Source organism: Chelonia mydas, chromosome 1 (assembly GCF_015237465.2).
Source record: "Chelonia mydas isolate rCheMyd1 chromosome 1, rCheMyd1.pri.v2, whole genome shotgun sequence".
Taxonomy (NCBI): domain Eukaryota; kingdom Metazoa; phylum Chordata; order Testudines; family Cheloniidae; genus Chelonia; species Chelonia mydas.
Genome location: NC_057849.1, coordinates 17,569,251 through 17,590,657, shown reverse-complemented (window position 1 = coordinate 17,590,657; position 21,407 = coordinate 17,569,251). Strand labels below are relative to the sequence as shown.

Below are 21,407 nucleotides of genomic sequence, written 5' to 3'. Positions count from 1 at the left end.
GAACACAAAAGTCTTAGGCTGTGATGAAAACTGGGCCACCTCAAAATCCTGAGATTGTGGAAACAGGTCTATGCAGCTTAGCTTTTAAATGAATTGACTAGAGATTTATCTTACTACAAATACCAGGACACACCTGCATCTACATGAGAGCCAGTCACCTGGCCTTCCTCTCAGAGCTGGGAATCTGTCATATAAATGACTTTGTGGAGGCGGAGGTGAAAAGAGATGAAACATCCATGTCATTCACTTTGACTTGTTAAAACTTATTATCTATTCAGAAACACGGAGGCCTTAAAGTCAGAGGGACCCATGGGGTTGTGAGAGTGTATAATAAACTGCATCCTGTATGTACCATACACTCTAATCCAAGACAAAAGGGCAAAGTGCTCCAGTCATAAGCAAAATATATAATGAGAAAGGAGGAAAAGAAATGTGCCATGAGAAAAGCACTTTGTGTCCAAATGGGAATGTCGGTCATAACTCACATTTATATTGAGCCTTCTTTTGTGTTGCCATCCGAGTGCTAAAAGGCTTTTGTTTGGACATGAATTTTTTACACTTCGTCTGCCACTAATTAAAAATAATAATAAAAATGTTAATAGTGCTGTTGCGCTACCTTCTCACATTCCCCTCCGTCGGATGTGACCTTTTAACAGCTGTGAATGGGTGAGCTATCACCCCCAGAGTAAACTAGTACCATACCCACATCGGTTCCTAATGCAGATGGGATGGAGGTGGAATAGTCATTTAGAATACTTAAAATGCAGATGTTTGAAGTTATCTCTAATTCTCAACCCCAAATTCCTCTCTTAGCTCTTGGGTGACATTCAACACCATAGCTACAGTGTTTTATTAAGCTGCATGTGTGACATTTTATTTAAATTATGTTTAGCTTTTTTTATTCTGATGTAAATATAATAAGCCTGTATAAAGCTCTAGGTGCCCTGGCATCTAAGATTTGCATATATGCAAATTAGCACACACACACACCCCCATACCTGTGTGTGTGTGTGTGTGTGTGTATATATATATATGTCTGAGCTACTTTGTGAATGTGGAAATTATTTGAAGACTTCCAAATCCTCCTGCCCCAAGCAGCGGCAAGGCCAGGATGTGTAGCTGCATAGAACTTGTCCTCTGTCAGTGAGGTAGATGAGATGAGAGGGAGTCTGGAGGCCAGCTAGTGTACATGAATGGGTGAGTGCTAGCAGGTATCCGAGATGTGCAGATGGGTGGGAACTGGATGGTGCTTGTGATTAGTGGTTGGTTGAGTGCTGCAAAGTGTCGAAGGGTGCTGGATAGATGAGGGGGGAGAGGGAGTCTGGAGTTGCTGATGAGTGCCTGAGGGGCTGGAGGGAGCTCGGTGTAAAGCTGGTGACTTAGAGTGGGTCTACGCTTACAGTGGCGTGTGCAGTACAGACACTGCATGCCCCGCTAGCACAGGTATAAATAGCAGTGTGTACAGCAAGGCACGTGCCTGAACCCGAGGATATATACCCTACATGGCTCTCTTCGTGCCATGCAGTGCCTCCTATATATTGTTCAGGACTGCAAAATGACTCAGCTTCCGGGAGGTCTTTGTGCCTCGAACATTGTTGATAAGAACACGGTGACTTGGCTTGACCGGATTGCATACGCCAAATATGGTGCCTCCTCCTTTGTCTACGCTGCTATATTTAGCAGTGTAGTGCTGGAGCGTTTTCCCTCTGCAGTGAAAGACTCTGGAAGTGGAGAAAGGCTCCGGTAGGGGGAGGCAGCGAGTAAAGGCCTTTTGGGGCTGAATATCATTCACTTAGAATCAATCATAGTGCTCTTAGGACTTGGGTGAAATTGCAGCCACCTTTATTGAACCTGCTCTGTCCCTAATCTATGGTCCAGATTCTCTTCTCACTCACACCAGTTTTACACCGGTGTAACAACCCCTTAGACTTCAGTGACTAGCCCCATAATAAGAGGAGAAGAGAACAGGGCTGTATCACACCACCATCTCACATTTTTATACGTGACTTGACTCTTTAGCACCATCCTTGCCCTGAGGTTGTTGATGCTCCAGGTCTGAACTGTTGGGTTCAGAGACAGAAGTTCCCAGAAGTTTGGGTGGCAGAACAGGGGGACTGGATCTGAGCTCATTGCTACTTTTAGGGTGGCACTCTGTGTAAATACTGGTGTCAGTATAAAAAGCACTTGTGCTGTTATGTAACACACCACTGGGGACAGTGACCAGTGATGTGCTTCCTCCATGGGACAAAGACACTAAATAATGTCCCTTGTTCACTGCCGCTGCAGGTGGCATAAGGATATCTGCTGGGACTCAGCTGATGGATGAAGTTACATAATGTTTTCAAGTAGGAGACTCACATATATCCTTACAGGAGGTACAGTGACACTTAGCAACCAAAATGCTTGAGTTCCCGTCGCGGCAGACAAAACAACAACTAATGAGCAAAGAAAGTTACTCTGTATTCAGAGCACTTCATTTGACTTCCAGCTTTAAAAAAAACAAACAATGCAGACCCAAATCCTGTGCTCCTAAAGTCACTTGGGAAAGGCTTAACTGGTCTGTGCCAAACTCACAAAAACTGTCCTGAATTTATTCTCTTTTCCCCTCTCTTTTCACAACAAGCTAATTAATTACCAGGGCATTGTGCCCAGCTCTCCAAGTGTGAATAATTCCATGACTGAGAGTGTGACATGACTGTGGGCCAGACTCTCCTTCCCACCCAGGGGATGGGAAGACCATAACCTACGTAGACCTTGACTCCAGAGACTGTGGCTGAGGTCCAGAATCTAGAGACGACAGCCAGTTAACACTTTTGCTCACTTTCATTTATTCTAAATATTTAAGTTGGTTAAAAATAATCACATCCTTACAGATGAGGGGCCAACTCCATCCCTTAGGTGTAAGCAGCCACCATCCCACTGACTTCAGTGAAATGGGAGCCACTTGCCCCAGGGTTGAATTTGGTCTGTTCATATTTGGTGTCCCATGGAACAGAAGTGAATTTGGGCCTGCTAGTGTGAAATAGCGGGGAAGACGCATTTGGGGGTGAGCAGTTTGTTCTGTCATTGTTAGGGGCTCAGATACCATGGTGATGGGGATGGCCTTAGCAACAACTCCATGGCCTCTCTCAGGCTTCTGCTCTGGTGGATAGTGCTGCTGGGACACTTTTCCCTGTTCTTGGATCTTTGAGGGTGGGGGACATTCTGTCATTGTATTCTCCAGTTGCTGTCATGCTTTAGTAGGCAGAGGTGGGATGGCTTAAGCCCCATTTATCATTGGTTATTTTTGGTGTGGGGGAGGGCAGGATTCTTACTCCTTCTCCCTGTCTGCTTCCATGACCCCATCGCTGTAGTATCTCCTCAGTGGGCCCAAGGGCTCTAGGGAATTGTGCCACTTTGGTTTCCCATTGCTCTCCACTCCCAGCTTACACTTGGGAAAACCCTGCCTTAGGAAGCTCTTCTCCTCAGGGTATAGTCCCCTTGCTACATCCCTGCTTTTAGCTCATTTTCTGGCAGAGGGAACTGCTTGGGCAGTGCCATGATGTTAGGGGCTGGTGGTGTGTGGTCCCTCTTTGTCATGCTAGCCAAGGAGAGGTAATTTCAGCATGAGCACCCCCATTAGAGTACTCTTCTGGGGAGGTCCAGCCACAGGCTTTCTGCTTCCCCTGTTCATTGATAAACTAAAACCCAACTCATTCTATGACACAATCCAGGAAAAGCCAAGAAATGAATAGAGGTGGAGACCGAGCTACTGTCTCACCCGTTTGTATTGGCCCCTCCAATACTGAGGCACACTGGCAAGGTGGTGTTGGGGGAAGCTTGGGCTGTGGTTACTGGAGCGGTGCACTTTATGTAAGTAGGGGACTTCATTTTCTAAGGCTATCAGTCTGGCTTCTTCCACCCGCCCAAATCTTCACTTTTAAAATAAGACAGAAATAATCAGAGACTTGCCATAGTATAAAGGGATAAGAACAGGACCAAAGGAACTAGCTGTACGTGGTGGCACAAAGAACCTTCTGTGTGGGATAGAGACAGACTCATTGAATAGATCTGAGGAGATAGCCGTGAATGTAAATAAGGAGCAGAATGGCGGTGATAAACTTAGGAGGCATGTGTTTAAAATACCGGCTAAAATTACATGGTTGAAGTTACTGAGCCAAACCTGCACCCCTTTAACAGAAGCAAAACTCCCAGTGGAGTTGGTGGAGGTCCTGGGAGCGAGCTAAATCAGCAGGAGCTTTGCCGCAGTAGAATCTGTGTAAGGGCTTCAAGATCTGGCCTGTTCTTCGTAGGGCAGCACATAGATCCCCCTCCTCTGTTAATGGTACTGATCACACTCCATCCTCCTTTTCAGGTACGACAGCTTTGGACGCCTGACCAACGTCACCTTCCCCACAGGCCAAGTCAGCAGCTTCCGCAGCGATACCGACAGCTCAGTGCACGTCCAGGTAGAAACCTCCAGCAAGGACGACGTTACCATAACAACCAATCTGTCAGCATCAGGCGCTTTCTACACCCTCCTGCAAGGTGAGCCAAGCGACTGCCCCTACCCCAGGTTCAACTGCACGCCAAGGATTACACAGCAGGAAACAGGCATCTTAATAATCCCAGCACCAGAAAAACCTTCCACCCTGCAACATGCTGGTGCACACCACTTACACCTACTTACCAAAGCAACAGGAAACATTACAGGGCTCGCTGTCGATTCTGCAGCTGGTTTCCACTTGGTTCTCAGTTGGTTGCCGAGCTGTGCAGTGCTATACTCCCTCGTCATTACCATTATTATTCAAACCAAGGGGCTAGCTAAACCTGACTGCTCCTCTGGTAGACCTGTTACTTCACTCTTTTAATGGCTTGCCGCTTAAAGAGTCATTGTGTGTCCCACCAGAGTAGGTTTCAATTAAGGAAGCTGAGTATTGGGGATTGTTATTCTTTGTGCAGTGTGCACTGAGCACCATCCAGGGAAACGACCAGTACACGGTCCCTGCCCCCAAGAGTCTGTGCACAAAGTGGAGGGGGGGCAGCAGGAAGGAGGAGTGAGTGATGAGGGGATGCGTGCAAGGTAGTAAATTAGCACAGTGATTGCTGCATGTGCTGGGCCAGATCCGCAGCTGGTGTAAATTGGCACAGCTCTGCTGACTTTGCTAGGAGGGACAGGTAGGGAGGGGTAAGGTTAGAGAAGTAATGAGGGAGGGGAGAAAGAGGTGGCAAGCAAGGGAGTAGAGAGAGTGGAAGGAAGGAGGAGGTGGGAGGAAAGCAGGGGGTGTGGCACTGTGATCAAAGCAGAAGTTTACACTCCAGAAGCACTTGTAGATGTCAAGAGTGTTTTCCTGAAGCTGAGGATCTGAAGCTTAGCCCCGCTCCCTGGGGGCTCGGGCTGTGCTCAGTCTCGGTCCCTGGGGGCTGGCAAGCCCTCTGCATTCCCCACTCCTTGCTGGCTTGGGTGAAGGGCCAGCAAGCTCTGTCTCACCCCCACTCTGGTTCCTTAAAAAACAGATGTCTGGGTGGTTAATTTCCTTTTTTTTTCTATGGCAAAAGGTAATCTCCCGCATAGGAAACTGCTTCCTATGTCTGTGAGCACCTTCCCTGGCCACGGAGAAAGCAGTCTGGGGCCCAGGCCCCGTCAGGCTGTACCTTACATTGCCCTAGGGCATAGCTGGTGTGCGGTGACTTTTCCTTGTGCACGACAGAACACAAACCAACTGAAACCATAACTAGCCCAGCCAAAAATCCACGCGTGTCTGGCAAAGACTCAGATCTGAGGTTGGCTTCACCTCAGGAGCCTAATTAAGCAATAGAACCCGCGGTTGGGGGCTCTTTAGTGAGATAATTGACTGCGATGTGATTTATGCCTCCTGAGCCAAAGGCCAATAAATTGCCCAATAAATCTCATTGTGGCGTCCCCCAACAACACCGGACAAGGCAGGACAAAAGGCCATTTTTAATAGTTTGAAATGACAGACAGTGTTTTTGGCTCACAGAGAAGATTGAGCGGGGAAATGAGCTTTTACCAAATGAAGTGAACTTTCTGGTACGTTAGCTTTCTTGCAGAGTCAGGAAGGTGTGTGCAGTCCCATCAGGAACAAATCCTGATTAGCCATGTTTGCAAGGGCCGCCTACAGAGCAATTCTAGGCCAGGGCACAGTCGGGCAGCCTACTTTAAAAGATACAACAATACTTCTCCCTCGCTCAGCCAGAACTGGCTTTCTGCCAGGGGACAGAAAAGAGGCTTCAGGAAGAAATTGTTACAGAGATCTAGTCTGCATGTTGGCCCATAAACCAAGCGCTTTAGCCTGCCAGATGCCTAACACACTCAGCTAACTCACAGCGTGGAGTGAGATTATATGGTAGAGGTGGTGTTACGCCTTCGGCCTAGTGGTCTCCCAGGTAGAGATCACAGAAAATTCCAAAACAGCAAGTGCTCGGAGGGGGAACCACTCGTTCCAAGGCAGTGGGACAGTGATAGAGGGAGCAGCACAGGGGTGGCTGAACAGAGGTTTCTGGAGTATGCCGTGTGCAGATCAACCAGCGATTGGCTGAGGAGCAGCAGCAATTTACTGTCTTGTGTGTGCCACTCCACGCTAGTGGGTGCAGCCAGATCTGCTCTGGGGTTTTAAGACTGTCTCTCCTTCTCAGTGGTTGTTCAGGAGAGAACGTACAGTACTGACAGAACTCTTAGCATGAGCCCTGGCATGGTTGGTTGGTGCAGAGCTTCATGATGAACCCCAGACTGGCTTTGAACCTCTCATGAACTTTTCAAGAAACCCGGACTGACTCTGAGCAGACTCAGGCTGAACCAAATGCAAAACTGGGCTGATATATGGTTTGATGCAGGACTGACAGTGTGACACTGAGCAGAACCAAAACCCACACTGAGGCTGGCATAAAACCCTGCTCACAAAGACAGCTGGATTTCACAGAGCTCCAGGGAAAAGCCCTCTTGCTAGCTCTAGGGGAGAGTCTCCGTCAGGGTAAATGGTGGAGGTAAAAGGTCCAGAGTTTTATTCCCGGGGCTGTGTGCTACTGACGACCATGCTCTTGGGGTTGGATGCACCAGTGGACGCTGCTAATGTGGAGCAGGGTGAACATAAAGTGTCCTGAGAGTCCCACAGATGGTGTCCCCATCTGTGCGGCATAAAGCTGCCAAAGGCAGCTCTATCACTTCCTGCACCAGAACCCCCCCATCCTGGTGAGGAGGAGGGGGGATGTCAGATGTGAGGAGGGCAGAGGAGCAGAGTGAGTCTCTGCTATGCCTGATTCTCCACTGGCATAAGTTAAATTAGCTATGCTGCAGCTCTTACGCCAAGTCTGTGCAGCTGAGAATCAGGGAGCCCTGGCCAGTCCCCTGACAGGCCTCCGTCTCCAATGCTCCTGGGGACTCAAGGCCTTGGTGTCTACGGGCTAGATCCAGAGCCTGTTGAAGGTCAATGGAAAGACTCCTATTGGCTTTGACTGTGCAGCTGAGATATTCAAAGGGCTTTGGGTCTGCAGTCCTGGATCACTGCAGTACTTGGATATGCACTGGTAAATTCCAGTGTCACTGCAGCAATGGTGTCAGTCTATCACTTAGTTATCTGCATGCATGTGGCTTATCTGGTCCAGCTGAGATCATTGGAAAACTCCATTTGGCTACAGAGGGTGCTGGATCAGGCCTAGAATGAAAGAGATCAGCCAGCTTTAGGCTTCCTCTCCTAATTGTATCCTGTTGTGCCATTTGCCAGTATATCCTAGGCTGAGGAGAGATGATAATTTTGCTCTGACCTGCTTTCCCCTCGAGCTGCAGGAGAGCAGCTAGTGAACAAATGTAACTTGCTTCAAAATGGAAAAACGGTTTTCATGAATTTTTAAAGGGATTTTTGTATTCACAGTTAGGTATTTACAGCAGCCAAGGAGACAGAGATGGTAGCGTTCCCCCGCCTTCGCTGCATAATGGGTTTTGAACAACCCTTTCACACTGAGTGGAGCCCAAACCCTCCAAGGGCTTCTCCGCTAGGTGCTTGGAAACTGTGAATTTTGACTGGTGGGGTTTCTGCCTGGTTTTCTCCTGGGGGAGCCTGGGGAGGGAAGGCAGGAATACTGCCCTTCCCCTCCACTTCTGAACTGGTGGGGTTTGATCCATGGAATCTGTAGATCTCCTAAGATCCCTTTCAGGATCCACTGGAGGCCATATGGAAACACTGTGCCTATGCACTCTCGCCTGACCCACAGCACTTGTTGGTGCCTCAGAATCCTCTTTCAGGGAAGACGGGAGCACGTCAATGGGCAAGCAGTTAGCACTGAGTGACAGTGAGAATCCCCACTGCTTTGGGTGGAGGAACAAGACTGAGGAGAGCAGCTGGCTCCACTTGCAGAACCTGGTCTCCACCGAAGGAGGTTGCAAGACTTAATATAACCAGACATATTTTCAAAATTACATATCTATGTACAGATAAATAGAGGCAGATATTTCAGGATTGTTTTAGGATGTAAAGTTACAAACAATGGACACACATGAGCTTCAGAAAGGATAGAATTCAGGACCTTCAGCAGCAAAATCCCACCAGCCCCACTATGTGAGCTAAAGGAATAACTCTGTTATCTGAGAGAGAGTAGCAGGCTTTTATCCTAGCTGCAGCCAGCCCTTACAGGGAGACCTGAACACACACGCTATGCCAGAGTATTACACGCTATTCCCGTGTCATCTTGGTTAACCTGCATAACGGTTTTTGGGCAAGTGCGTGCAGTCCAGAAAGTGAAGCTTTCTCTAGCCATGAAGGAGAAATGGACAATTTCCAAACAGACATTAATGGTGAACAGTAAAGGTGAGCGTTAAAAGGCATCAACAAGCTTGGCAATAACTCAGGTAAGGAAAATAATTAAATGTGGGTTTCTGTCATCAGTCACTGGCTTGAGCCCATCTCTTCCCTTTCTCCAGACCAAGTCCGAAACAGCTACTACATCGGCGCCGATGGCTCTCTCAGGCTGATGCTTGCTAACGGCATGGAGGTAGCACTGCAGACTGAACCCCACCTGCTGGCTGGCACCGTGAACCCGACAGTGGGGAAGAGGAACGTGACCCTGCCCATCGACAATGGCCTCAATCTGGTTGAGTGGAGGCAGCGGAAGGAACAAGCTAGAGGGCAGGTTACCGTCTTTGGACGCAGGCTGAGGGTGAGCAACAGGCAGTACGGGTGACGCTTGATTTTATCTTTCAGGCTTACTCAGTCTCACGGTAGAGCGTGGCAGGACCCAGTTGCAATGAATATAATGGGGATTTTTTATTGAGCCTGGAGGATGGACAGACCCTGTAGTTCTGTCTGTATCCCTAGCTGAGACAGCCTTTATTACTTCTCCCTGTGTCCTGACTGAGCCGTCGTGGATGGCACTGCTAGTTCCCCTGCAGTTCCTGTGGATTATGTGGAATGCCACACATCCAAACCACACATAACGGGCATGTTCAGTGCACAGATAAGAACGCAGGTGCACAGAGCTGCACATGTATTTCCAATTGCACTAGGCCAGTGCTTCCCAGACTTGTTCCGCCGCTTGTGCAGGGAAAGCCCCTGGCGGGCCGGGCCGGTTTGTTTACCTGCCGCGTCCGCAGGTTCGGCCAATCACGGCTCCCAGTGGCCTCGGTTCGCTGCTGCAGACTAAAGGGAGCTGCTAGAAGCGGCGGCCAGTATGTCCCTCGGCCCGCGCCGCTTCCAACAGCTCCCATTGGCCTGGAGCCGCGAACCGTGGCCACTGGGAGCCACGATCGGCCGAACCTGCGGATGCGGCAGGTAAACAAACCGGCCCGGCCCGCATGGGGCTTTCCCAGCACAAGCGGCGGAACAAGTTCGGGAACCACAGCACGAGGCACTTGGATTTGAACATAAGTCTGAACATGGGCAATTTGTAAACCTCATTGTTCATTCAACATGCAGTCTGAAAATCTTCCTATTTCCTTAAATTTGCCACTCTGCTGACTGCATTGAGGAACTGAGTCTGTGGGATTCTTGGAACGTGCATTTGCGCACCCACAGAGAATGCCATGCACGCCAAAAGCCCATCTTCTAACTCTTGTTCTCCCTTTCAGGGGGGCGCAGAGTTTCTGTGCTTGTGAACGACATGTTTGGAAAACACAGCTGTGCACACGACAATGTACTTTATGTACTAGTTGGAGCCTTTTAAAGATCTACCCAATAAGCCTGTAATTCCGTTGCTGATTCAGCTGTAATAATAATATTGACTACACAGCCGTATGAGCAGCCACTCCTGGAGTCAAGGGCTCTGAGCAGCTCAGAGGTAGTGCTCAGCACTTGACAGGATCAAACCTTCCGAGAGCGATGCTCAGAGTGTTGGTTAATGTCACTAGAGAGCTGGGATTCGAGCAGTTATTTATGCACACTTGGGCTATGCAGTAAATAACAACACACAGGTCTCAGAATATAAATGTTCTGCTCCTTGCTTCTCATCCTCTCCTCTTTCCTGCTGTGTGCCCCTTGCCACTCCTGGGTCATTTCTACTCTTCACTCAAATAAACACACACTGGTTGTACACTCTGCCTGTATATAAAGCCACTCCTGACCTCGTCCTCCAACATGAACATTACCGCAGACCATTCAGTTTCCTTCATTACCAAGAGAGAAAATTTTTGCAAGCAGAAGTCACTGGGAGCTGGGCATGTGCATCTGAACCCTCCTCATTAGAAGCTGCTTTTGTGCATGTGGATCAGTTGGCTCAAATTTTCTTTTTCCATGTAATACATAATGAAATTAGCAAACACGTTGTTCTCTAAGGATAGAAAGACTTGCAAAACTTACAGCTGTGTAAAAACCTTTTTGGGTTCACAGCAACTTTCACCGATTTCTGCCCCATCCTGGCTAATAGCCACTGATGGACTTATCCTCCAGGAACTTCTCTAGTTCTTTTTCTTATGCTCTCTCCTGTCAGCTTAGAGCATCTTCACCAGACATGCTGCAATGGCAGAGCTGCACCAGTACAGCTGTGCCACTGCAGTGCTGTGTGTGTAGACGTGCCCTAAATCTCTGCTTCCTTCCTTCTGTTTTCTTCTATTGTTCATGCAAGGCCAACAAGTGGGAGAGGAAAGTGTGTGGCTGGTGGAGCTGTTGGGGATGGGGTCGGGGGGGAAATGTGACACTAACACATTTGCTGTCATCACATAGATCACGCTGCTTTGTGTGTTCCATCCCTGTTATCTACCTGTTGTCTGTCTGATCTGTTTAGATGGAAGCGCTTGGGGGTAGGGATTGTCTATTACTGATCAGACTGTACAGTCTATTACTGATCTGTACTGTACTGATCTGTACAGTGATTACTGATCTGTACAGACTGTCGATTACTGATCTGTACAGTGCCCAGCTCAATAAAGCCCCCTTCTTAGTTGGTCCCTATGTTGATCCACGAGCCATAACAGCCAGCGTGTTGAGGGGGAGAATTCACAGTGTAGGCTGCATGGTGCGACAGTATCCACAGACTAGTAGATCTACCCCTCTGTAAGTCTGTGAAAGGAAGAGCTAAGGAATCTATCCACTAGGGATCCTGTATATTCAGGCTTTGCACAGGGGAGAGGATTTGGCCCCTAACACGTGTTAATGTTCAGCTTCACTGATCCACTGCATGTAACAGTGTTTGTCAGCCTTCTTCGTAGTTCCAGCTTTGCTGACCTGGCTGTTTGTGCCTCATCAGTCTGCAGCCCTTGCAGCAAACCTTTACCTTTACATATCCTGCACGGACTCGATGAAAGCTTCCGTGCTCTAATTGGCCCTATTGGTGCAACAGATTGATGGTCTTGCTGGTTGGCTGGCTGCAAATTCCACTCCGCCAATAACAAATGGCAGTGCGCAGGCTCCGTCCCAAATTGGAGTGTTAGCTAGAACACTGCTCCTGATAATGTAGCTCATTTTTTTCTTTTTACGAGCATGAACTTTTTAATAAAGAAGGATATAAAATAATCTCTGGCGGTGGAGCACGTGGGATGGCTGACAATTACAGAACTGTCTGCTTAATCAGTTTTATTTATGTAACCAGGGAAGCACCCACTGAGAATAGTCTCATATTCACCAGGTTGCTGGCTGCAAGATAGCAGCCACGGAAACATTAGTTGTCACAACACTACCTCTCATCACAGCCTGCGTTACTGCAGAGATCTCGGAGATGCTGCTGCTAACCATTACTGAACAATTAAAGCATTCTAACCTCGTGCCCAGAATATCTATAAAGAGAACAAGCCCAGACTTGGACACACCGATAACCACAGCTTATTTGCCATGGGAATTTCATGCAGGCAATACTTTTTCTCTGTCAGTTGTGTTCAGTCAACCCCTAGGGAAGGAGCTCTGATTACAGACGTGCCATTTGCACTCTTATAGTTAAGGTTGCCGCTGCATTTTCATTATGAATCCTCATTTTCAGGGCTTTATGACTCACATGCAAAGGCTGGCTCCAGAGGATGTTGATGCTCATTAGTTTGACAATATTTTTAGCTACAGGAGACCCAAAAGAAGGTTAAAAGTCAATGCTGGTAATGAGTGACACTGCAATTCCAAAGCAGGCTCACCTGTTTTATTGATCTATTCTGGGCTGCGAGTCTGGGGTTTGTTAGTGTCTCTCACATTAACTGGAGGATATTTAATTATGTATAAAGGTGGGAAGAGCATATATGAGATTTAAATGTAGGGGTGCTCACCCAGATCTCAGTCTTGAAGACGCTGGTTAAGTACATGGGACCAGATTTTAAAGGTAGCTGTGTGCCGAACTCTCATTGATTTAAATAAGAGTTAGGTGCCTTAATACCTTTAAAAATCTGTCCCATGGTCAAGTGCTTTGATGGGCCACAGCATTCAGTATCATTCAGGGTCAAGCTCACAGGACAGAGGGTTGGCACAAGATTTATATTTATAAATCTAAGGAAATAACATATTGTTACAGGACCACATCTAGAGGTCCGTATTTGGTCCTTACTTGGGCAAACTCCCATTGAAGCTAATGGGATGTTGCCTGTGTAAAGACTTACAGCAGTGGTGGGCAATCTGTGGCCCTCGGACCGCACGTGGCCCATCAAGGTAGTTAGGGTAGTCCGCTGGCGGGCCATGAGACAGGGTTTACATTGACCGCCCACAGGTACGGCTGCCCGCAGCTCCCAGTGACCGCAGTTCGCTGTTCCCAGCCAATGGGAGTTGTGGGAAGCGGAAGCTGGGCTTTTCGCTGATTTCCTGTTTCTCCCATTATCCATTTACAGTCCATTTTAAATGCAAAGTAGGCTGTCATGGGATAAGAGGGAAGGCACTCTCATGAATTGGTAACTGGTTAAAAGATAGGAAACAAAGGGTAGGAATAAATGCTCAGTTTTCAGAATGGAGAGAGTAAATAGTGGTTTCCCCCAGCGGTCTGTTCTTGGACCAGTCCTATTCACCATATTCATAAATGATCTTGAAAAAGGGGTAAACAGTGAGGTGGCAAATTTTCAGATGATACAAAATTACTAAAGATAGTTAAGACCCAGGCAGATTGTAAAGAGCAACAAAAGGATCTCTCAAAACTGGGTGACTGGGCAACAAAATGGCAGATGAAATTTAATGCTGATAAATGGAAAGTAATGCACATTGGAAAGCATAATCCCAGCTATAACCTATAAAATGATGGGGTCTAAATTAACTGCCACCACTCAAGAAAGAGCTCTTGGAGTCATGTAAACAGTTCTCTGAAAACATCCACTCAATGTGCAGCGACAGTCAAAAAAGCTAACAGAATGCTGGGACTCATTAAGAAAGGGATAGATAATAGGACAGAAAATATCATGTTGCCTCTATATAAATCCATAGTAAACCCACTTCTTGAATACTATGTGCAGATGTGGTCGCCCCATCTCAAAAAAGATGTGTTGGAATTGGAAAAGGTTCAGAAAAGGGCAACAAAAATGATTAGGGGTATGAAACGACTTCCGTATGAGGAGAGATTAATAAGACTGGGACTTTTCAGCTTGGAAAAGAGACGGCTAAGGGGAGATATGATTGAGGTCTATAAAATCATGCCTGGTGTAGAGAAAGTAGATAAGGAAGTGTTGTTTACGCCTTCTCATAACACAAGAACTAGGGGTCACCAAATGAAATTAATAGACAGCAGGTTTAAAACAAACAAAAGGAAGTATTTCTTCACCCAACGCACAGTCAACCTGTGGAACTTCTTGCCAGAGGATGTTGTGAAGGCCAAGACCATAACAGGGTTCAAAAAAGAACTAGATAAATTCATGGAGGATAGGTCCTTCAATGGCTATTAGCCAGGATGGGCAGGAATGGTGTCCCTAACCTCTGTTTGCCAGAAGCTGGGAATGAGCGACAGGGAATGGATCACTTGATGATTACCTGTTCTGTTCATTCCCTCTGGGGCACCTGGCACTGGCCACTATCGGAAGACAAGATACTGGGCTAGATGGACCTTTGGTCTGACCCAGTAGGGCTATTCTTATGTTCTTATTATCTACCTTGGTTCCACATTAGCCCTTTCTTTTCCTCAGGTCAGGCCCTCCATTTACCTTTGTTATCCATCACCTCGGTGTCATTGTCAACACTGCCCTCTCTTCCTCTTCCTCCTGTATCTTCTTTGTCTGTAAATCTTCATCTTCTGCCTGCACACGCACATCCCTGCCTCAGCTCCATCTTTGCCCATCCATGTCTTTTACTTTCTCTCACCTCAGCTAATGAGATTCTCTCTCCTTTACCCTCCCAGAGTCCCAGCTCTCCACACTCCATCAAGTGCAGAACATCACCCCCCACCTTCTCACACGAAAGCACCATCACATCATTTCCTTCTTCAGTCAACTCTTCTGTAGGCTGCCCATTTCACGATCCACTTTAAAACTGCCCTTCTGCTTCTAAGAACCATGCATAGACTATCTCCTAGCCTGCTTCATGGTCCTGGTCTCTTTCTCCTCTGTCCTCTCTGGCATTGGCCTTCTCTGCTTAATGCCATGCAGTATTGTCCCTGCTCGTGCGATCTCTCACTGTTTGGAACAGCCTTCCTGTAGTTCTCACTCCTGCATTTCAAATTTTGACTAAGGACAAACTATATCTTGTCTCCTTTTACCTAGACAATATAATTTCTTTTCCCTCTACTGTTAGTTATTTATCTCTGTAGTCCCTCCGAAAAACAGAACCACAGGGAATTCAGAAGTGTACTGAAAAGTAACAGTCCAAGATCAAACCTAGGTCAGGGCTTTCACCACATCTCATTCAATTTAGGAGTCCTGATTTTATCCAGAGTAGGATGGAATAACTGTCCCTACCAGCCAGCTCTCAATGTGTGTATTTTTTGGTTTTGCACAATGCTTAGATACAACGGTAATGTGGCTTTATAAATTCTTAGACACACGTAGCTAAACAGTAGTGTATAATCCATTATTATCTATAGTTCTTTGGGATACAGTCTCTGAACAAAGAAAAGGAGTACTTGTGGCACCTTAGAGACTAACCAATTTATTTGAGCATAAGCTTTCGTGAGCTACAGCTCACTTCATCGGATAGCTTATGCTCAAATAAATTGGTTAGTCTCTAAGGTGCCGCAAGTACTCTTTTTCTTTTTGCAAATACAGACTAACACGGCTGTTACTCTGAAACCAGTCTCTGAACAAAAATACATTTCTCCTTTTACCTTTGAAATATATATGATCTGGCCTTCAACTGAAAGTGCAAAGGGAATTGAGGCAACAGGAATGTAATTACCCATGGTGGGATTGGCGAGGACATTGGGGTTAACAACCCCAACTCTTGTTGGCAATAGGGTCATGAGGTCTTTAATGACTACAGATGGTCAGGGCCTCCATATTACATTTCATAGGAAAGCCTGTACCACCAGCTGATTCAGGACTGACTCTCAAGGGATGAGTTGTACCTGATGAATAATCCATACTGTTCCTCGCAGCATTTGCAACCACAATGACTCAATACCATGTCCTTTTTTAAATGTATGAACTCTGACATCCATGGAAGTGAGGGACTTGGATGACCCCAGCACAGTGCAGGCAAGCAGCTTGCAAGCTTCCCCAGCAAAGTTTTATCAGCATATCTTCATGCAGACTTACGTCATCTGTGAGCAGAGGATGTGTGATGGTTTTGCAGTACAGCCAACACTCTATGCTCTATGGCAGGACTTTCCAATGGACTCAACACTGCACCCCTTGACGTCACAGGTTACAACTCCAGTTGACTTGAGTGGAAGCAGAGTTGGGCCAACAGTGAATATTTTTGAAAATCTCGCCCTAAGACAATTAATACATAGGTCTGCGTAGTTCTGGGACTGATCCAAAGGAGTGTTTGGTGGGGGAGGGGCTATAATTTGCCAAATAAACCCATTTGTGCCTTTCTAATTCTTTTTCTTCTTCTGCCCTCTAGGTTCATAACAGAAACCTGCTGTCCCTCGACTTTGATCGTGTGACAAGAACAGAAAAAATCTATGATGACCATCGCAAGTTCACTCTACGGATCCTGTATGACCAAGCAGGCAGACCTAGCCTCTGGTCTCCTAGCAGCAGGTTGAATGGAGTTAACGTGACTTATTCCCCAGGGGGACACATTGCAGGGATCCAGAGGGGAACTATGTCAGAAAGGATGGAATACGATCAGGCTGGCAGAATTATATCCAGGATTTTTGCTGACGGAAAATCATGGAGCTACACTTACTTAGAGAAGGTATGTGTTCTCTTGTCACTTACTGACAGCTACTCACTGTGTTTGCTAACTTAGGGCTAGATTCTCAGGTGGCGTAAATTGACTTCACTCCTTTGACTTCAGTGGTGTGACACTGATTTACACCAATGGGGATCTGACCCTTAGAGTCTAATACACAGACATCTATGTAATCTACCTATTTTAAGATGCATATAACGGTAGAAACTAAGCCCAGACGACAGCTAAAGTTAGCACTGATCATCGCCCAAAGGGCAATATTCTCCATCCAACCCCAGCCCCATCTGCATGTGTTTTAACCCTGCAAAGCTTTGATTATTTAGATACAACAGTCCTTTGCTGAGCTGGATGTAATATAATGTCTCCAGTAAAAACAAATTATATTCTAGTCAAATTACAGATACCATTAGTGCTAATAAAGATAAGAGTACAGTAGAGACTTATTTTGGATGTTCCATACAATGTAGAACCAACAGTCCATAAAGTCTACCATCCCACCTTCTGCAAAGCCACGTAGGAAGTATGTGTGGCAGGGGCAGGTGGGGAAGGAGAGAGACCAATCCATCTAGCCGGTTATGGAATGCTCTTTGGTGGGTGAGAAATGCCTTTCTCTTTGCTGCAGGGATCAGTAGGAGATTTAACCATAACATTATCCATCCTCCTTTTAATCCATCTGTGAGCTTTTTGGGGCAGGAATTGTGTGTTTGTACAGCACCTAGGACAGTGAAGTCCTACATTTAGGCTCTACAATTATATAAATAATAAATGAGGATAAAGCATCAAACTGTATCCCGGTATGTGCATTACGTGCAAGTGAGTTAGAGAACTGAAATTTGCGGTAAGTGGCTAGTAGCAGATGAGTTTCTTTTGTCGGCAGACGGACAGGGTTGCCTGTTTGGTTTTGTCAAGCTGTTTGCCCCATGGTGGCAAATGGGGAAGTGAACTTGGGAGAGTTGGCTGGGGGTATTTTTATATCAGTCCTAACCAGGGGTCCCTGGTTCTCTGCCTTCAGTGCAAACCTTACACCAGTGCCTATTACCCTTCCTGATTCTCTTCTGACCACATCTGATCACACTGAAGTGAGTCTCTCACTGTGTGTGTACCTCTCGTTACTTAAGCTTATTGTTATAATTGTTATTTGTTCTGGTGCCCACCACCAGTGTCTTAAGTGCTGTACAGATATGAAAGAAAGTAGATTCTATCACCACCCCTGGGTGCTAGATATTGTACAGACACAAAATAAGGTAGAAATCCCATCATGAAGAGCTGATGCTGAACACTATAAAACAGGGACAGAGGGAAGGGGAAAGGAGAGGATCAACCAAGTAAAGTGGCCAGATGGTGATTGGCCACATATTAGTTCATCTGTGAGGTCTGCAGGTCACTTAAATTATGCTGGCCACATATGCAGTATGAGGTGGAGGCTAGACTTCATGTCCTGAAATATTTTACACTCTGAAAAATTGAGAATGATCATGCCTTAAAATTAAGAAAATAATTCATTCATTTTCCCCTCCAATTCTAGTCCATGGTGCTGCTTCTCCACAGCCAGAGACAATACATCTTTGAGTTTGATAAGAATGATCGATTGTCATCAGTCACCATGCCCAATGTCGCCCGGCAGACCTTAGAAACCATCCGGTCCATCGGATACTACAGGAACATCTACCGGCCTCCAGAGGGCAACGCCTCAGTCATTCAGGATTTCACTGAGGAAGGGCAGCTCCTTCACACCTTCTACTTGGGAACAGGGAGACGTGTCATCTACAAGTATGGCAAGCTGTCCAAGCTAGCTGAAATGCTCTATGACACCACTAAGATTGGCTTCACCTACGATGAAACTGCTGGTATGTTGAAGACAATAAACCTGCAGAATGAAGGGTTCACCTGTACTATCAGATACAGGCAGATAGGCCCACTCATCGACCGCCAGATTTTCCGCTTCACTGAGGAAGGCATGGTGAATGCACGCTTCGACTACAATTATGATAACAGCTTCAGGGTGACCAGCATGCAAGCAGTGATCAACGAGACACCGTTACCCATCGATCTCTACAGATACGATGATGTGTCAGGCAAAACGGAGCAATTTGGTAAATTTGGGGTCATCTACTATGACATCAATCAGATTATCACCACTGCCGTCATGACTCACACTAAGCACTTCGACGCCTATGGCAGGATGAAGGAGGTCCAGTATGAAATATTCAGGTCACTCATGTACTGGATGACTGTGCAGTACGACAACATGGGGAGAGTGGTGAAGAAGGAGTTGAAGGTCGGACCATATGCAAACACGTCAAGGTACTCTTACGAGTACGATGCTGATGGCCAGCTGCAGACAGTGTCTATCAATGACAAACCACTCTGGCGTTACAGTTATGACCTCAATGGAAACCTCCATTTGTTGAGTCCTGGGAACAGTGCCCGTCTTACCCCCCTAAGGTATGACCTCAGGGACAGGATTACAAGACTGGGGGATGTGCAGTACAAAATGGATGAAGATGGCTTCCTGAGACAAAGGGGAAATGACATTTTTGAGTACAACTCAGCAGGCCTGCTCATTAAAGCATACAATAAAGCGAGCGGATGGAGCGTAAAATATCGCTATGATGGCCTCGGAAGAAGAGTTTCTAGCAAAACTGCCCATGGCCACCATTTACAGTTCTTCTATGCAGACCTGACCAACCCCACTAAGGTCACCCATTTGTACAACCATTCAAGTTCCGAGATCACCTCCCTTTACTATGATCTCCAAGGCCACCTCTTTGCCATGGAGCTCAGCAGCGGAGATGAGTTCTACATAGCCTGTGATAACATCGGGACCCCTCTGGCAGTCTTCAGCGGAACGGGCTTAATGATCAAGCAGATACTGTACACAGCATACGGGGAAATCTACATGGACACCAATCCCAATTTCCAGGTCATCATCGGATACCATGGAGGTCTGTACGACCCCCTCACTAAACTCATCCACATGGGGCGGCGAGACTATGATGTGTTAGCTGGGCGGTGGACAAGCCCAGACCACGATATGTGGAAACATCTGAGCAGCAACAACATAATGCCTTTCAACCTTTATATGTTCAAAAACAACAACCCTATTAGCAACGCTCAGGATATCAAATGTTACATGACAGGTAAGACTTCTCTTGGTTTCTTCTTAATTAGTGTATAGACAGGCTGGTTTTTGCTCAGGTGGTGGATAGGTTTCTTTTCCTTCAACGATCCAGCCTAGGGTCTTCCAGCCTAGACAGGGACTGAATTTCTCTTTAAAAAGGAAAAGAAAACACAATAGAGTCTTCCATACTAGAAACTGGCCTGAATTTCTAATGTAAAACAACAAACAGAATTTAAAAAAACAGAAACCCAGACCAAACTTTTCAGTTCTTCTTTACGTATCAATAAACAAAAGAGGGCACAAGCCCAATATATTTTTCCTTTGCAGGTCACCTTTAACCCTTCCACAGCTGGATCACTGGCTGCATACACAGTACTCATGAAAAATTTAAGCCAAGAACTGCACATCTACCAAACAGGTTTTCTTTTTTTCTTCCTTCCTGCTCTTTTTATTTTTCCCTTTATTTTGTTTCCGATTGTTCATTTCCTCGAACAACGCCAGCTTAGTTGCTGATTAACTTCTCGATAACCCCTCTCATTTGTATATGTATAACTTTGTTTACACAGTTTTGCTGTAGAGACTTGCCTGCAGATAGGCTTGTTTCAGCAAAATGGCAACAGCAACCTAAACCTTTTATCATAGCAAGGCATTGTAGAGCCCCATAAAATAGTAATACAGTTCAAAGTTAATCCACCCCACAGTGTGAACAATTGCCTGCTAAAAGCCAGCAGAAACAAGTACTGTGTGTCTTAAATTTAATACTTAAATATGGAAAGATTCAGAACTTTCTTTATGTCAATAAGCAGAACAGATCCACTAAGCGGGTGTTTAAAGTGAGAAGAATGGCTCCCCAAAGTGAATTTATTTCAGCAGAAAAGATTCTAGGAGACCTGAGTCACTCAGAGCTAATGATCATATGATTTCATCAGATGGAATTAATGAACTTACTTCTCTAATATATGTTGTGTGTGTGTTTGTGTAGGCCGTTCCAAACGAGCACAGACAAAATCTTTTTAACAACCCCATTGTTGTGTATTCTGCATGTATCACATATTTGACAGGAAAGCTGTTTTAGAGGGTTTTAAAATATTGTATCCAGACTCTTTTCTGTATCCTCTTGACTATAAGAAAAGGGTGACTCAGTTACCATGAGTCAACTGTATAAAACTCTTACGGAGAGGCAAATTATAATTAATTTTAAAAACCTCTAAAAAGTCCTAAATCCGCTTTTCTATATACAGTAACATTATTGGCTATCCCAGCATTCCAAAATCAGGAGTCCAACCCCTTAAAATCATCAGTTGATTTAAAATCATGAGATTTTAAAAATAGAAAATTCTGGATTCTTTTTCAGAGCCTTTAGGATACATGTCTTCAAGCTTTTCCCCACAACCATGAGGGCTAGAAGCTTAGGGTTGTTGTTTTTAAATGAAAGCTGAGATTTTCAAGCAATCACCTGACTCCAGAAGTTGGGGCTTTAAGAACACCACCACATATTACAAGACTCATGAAGAATCATGAGAGTTGGCATCACTGTTAATGCCAAGATTTTAAGCTCTCATATTTCAGTACCTTTTAGAGCAGCAAAGGTGTGTCCATGGGCATGAAGCTTCCAGTTTTCA

General features: G+C 46.0%; 1 protein-coding gene across 1 annotated transcript in view; it reads left to right on the top strand.

Moving 5' to 3' along the window:
* Window positions 1-21,407, top strand: part of TENM4 (teneurin transmembrane protein 4) — a 1,747,045-nt gene that overhangs the window by 1,705,020 nt on the left and 20,618 nt on the right. The window contains exons 32-35 of the mRNA XM_043528206.1: window positions 4,355-4,527; window positions 8,915-9,150; window positions 16,371-16,667; window positions 18,190-19,804. Of these exons, the coding sequence (XP_043384141.1) occupies window positions 4,355-4,527; window positions 8,915-9,150; window positions 16,371-16,667; window positions 18,190-19,804 (2,321 nt within the window). The remainder of the gene's footprint in view (window positions 1-4,354; window positions 4,528-8,914; window positions 9,151-16,370; window positions 16,668-18,189; window positions 19,805-21,407) is intronic.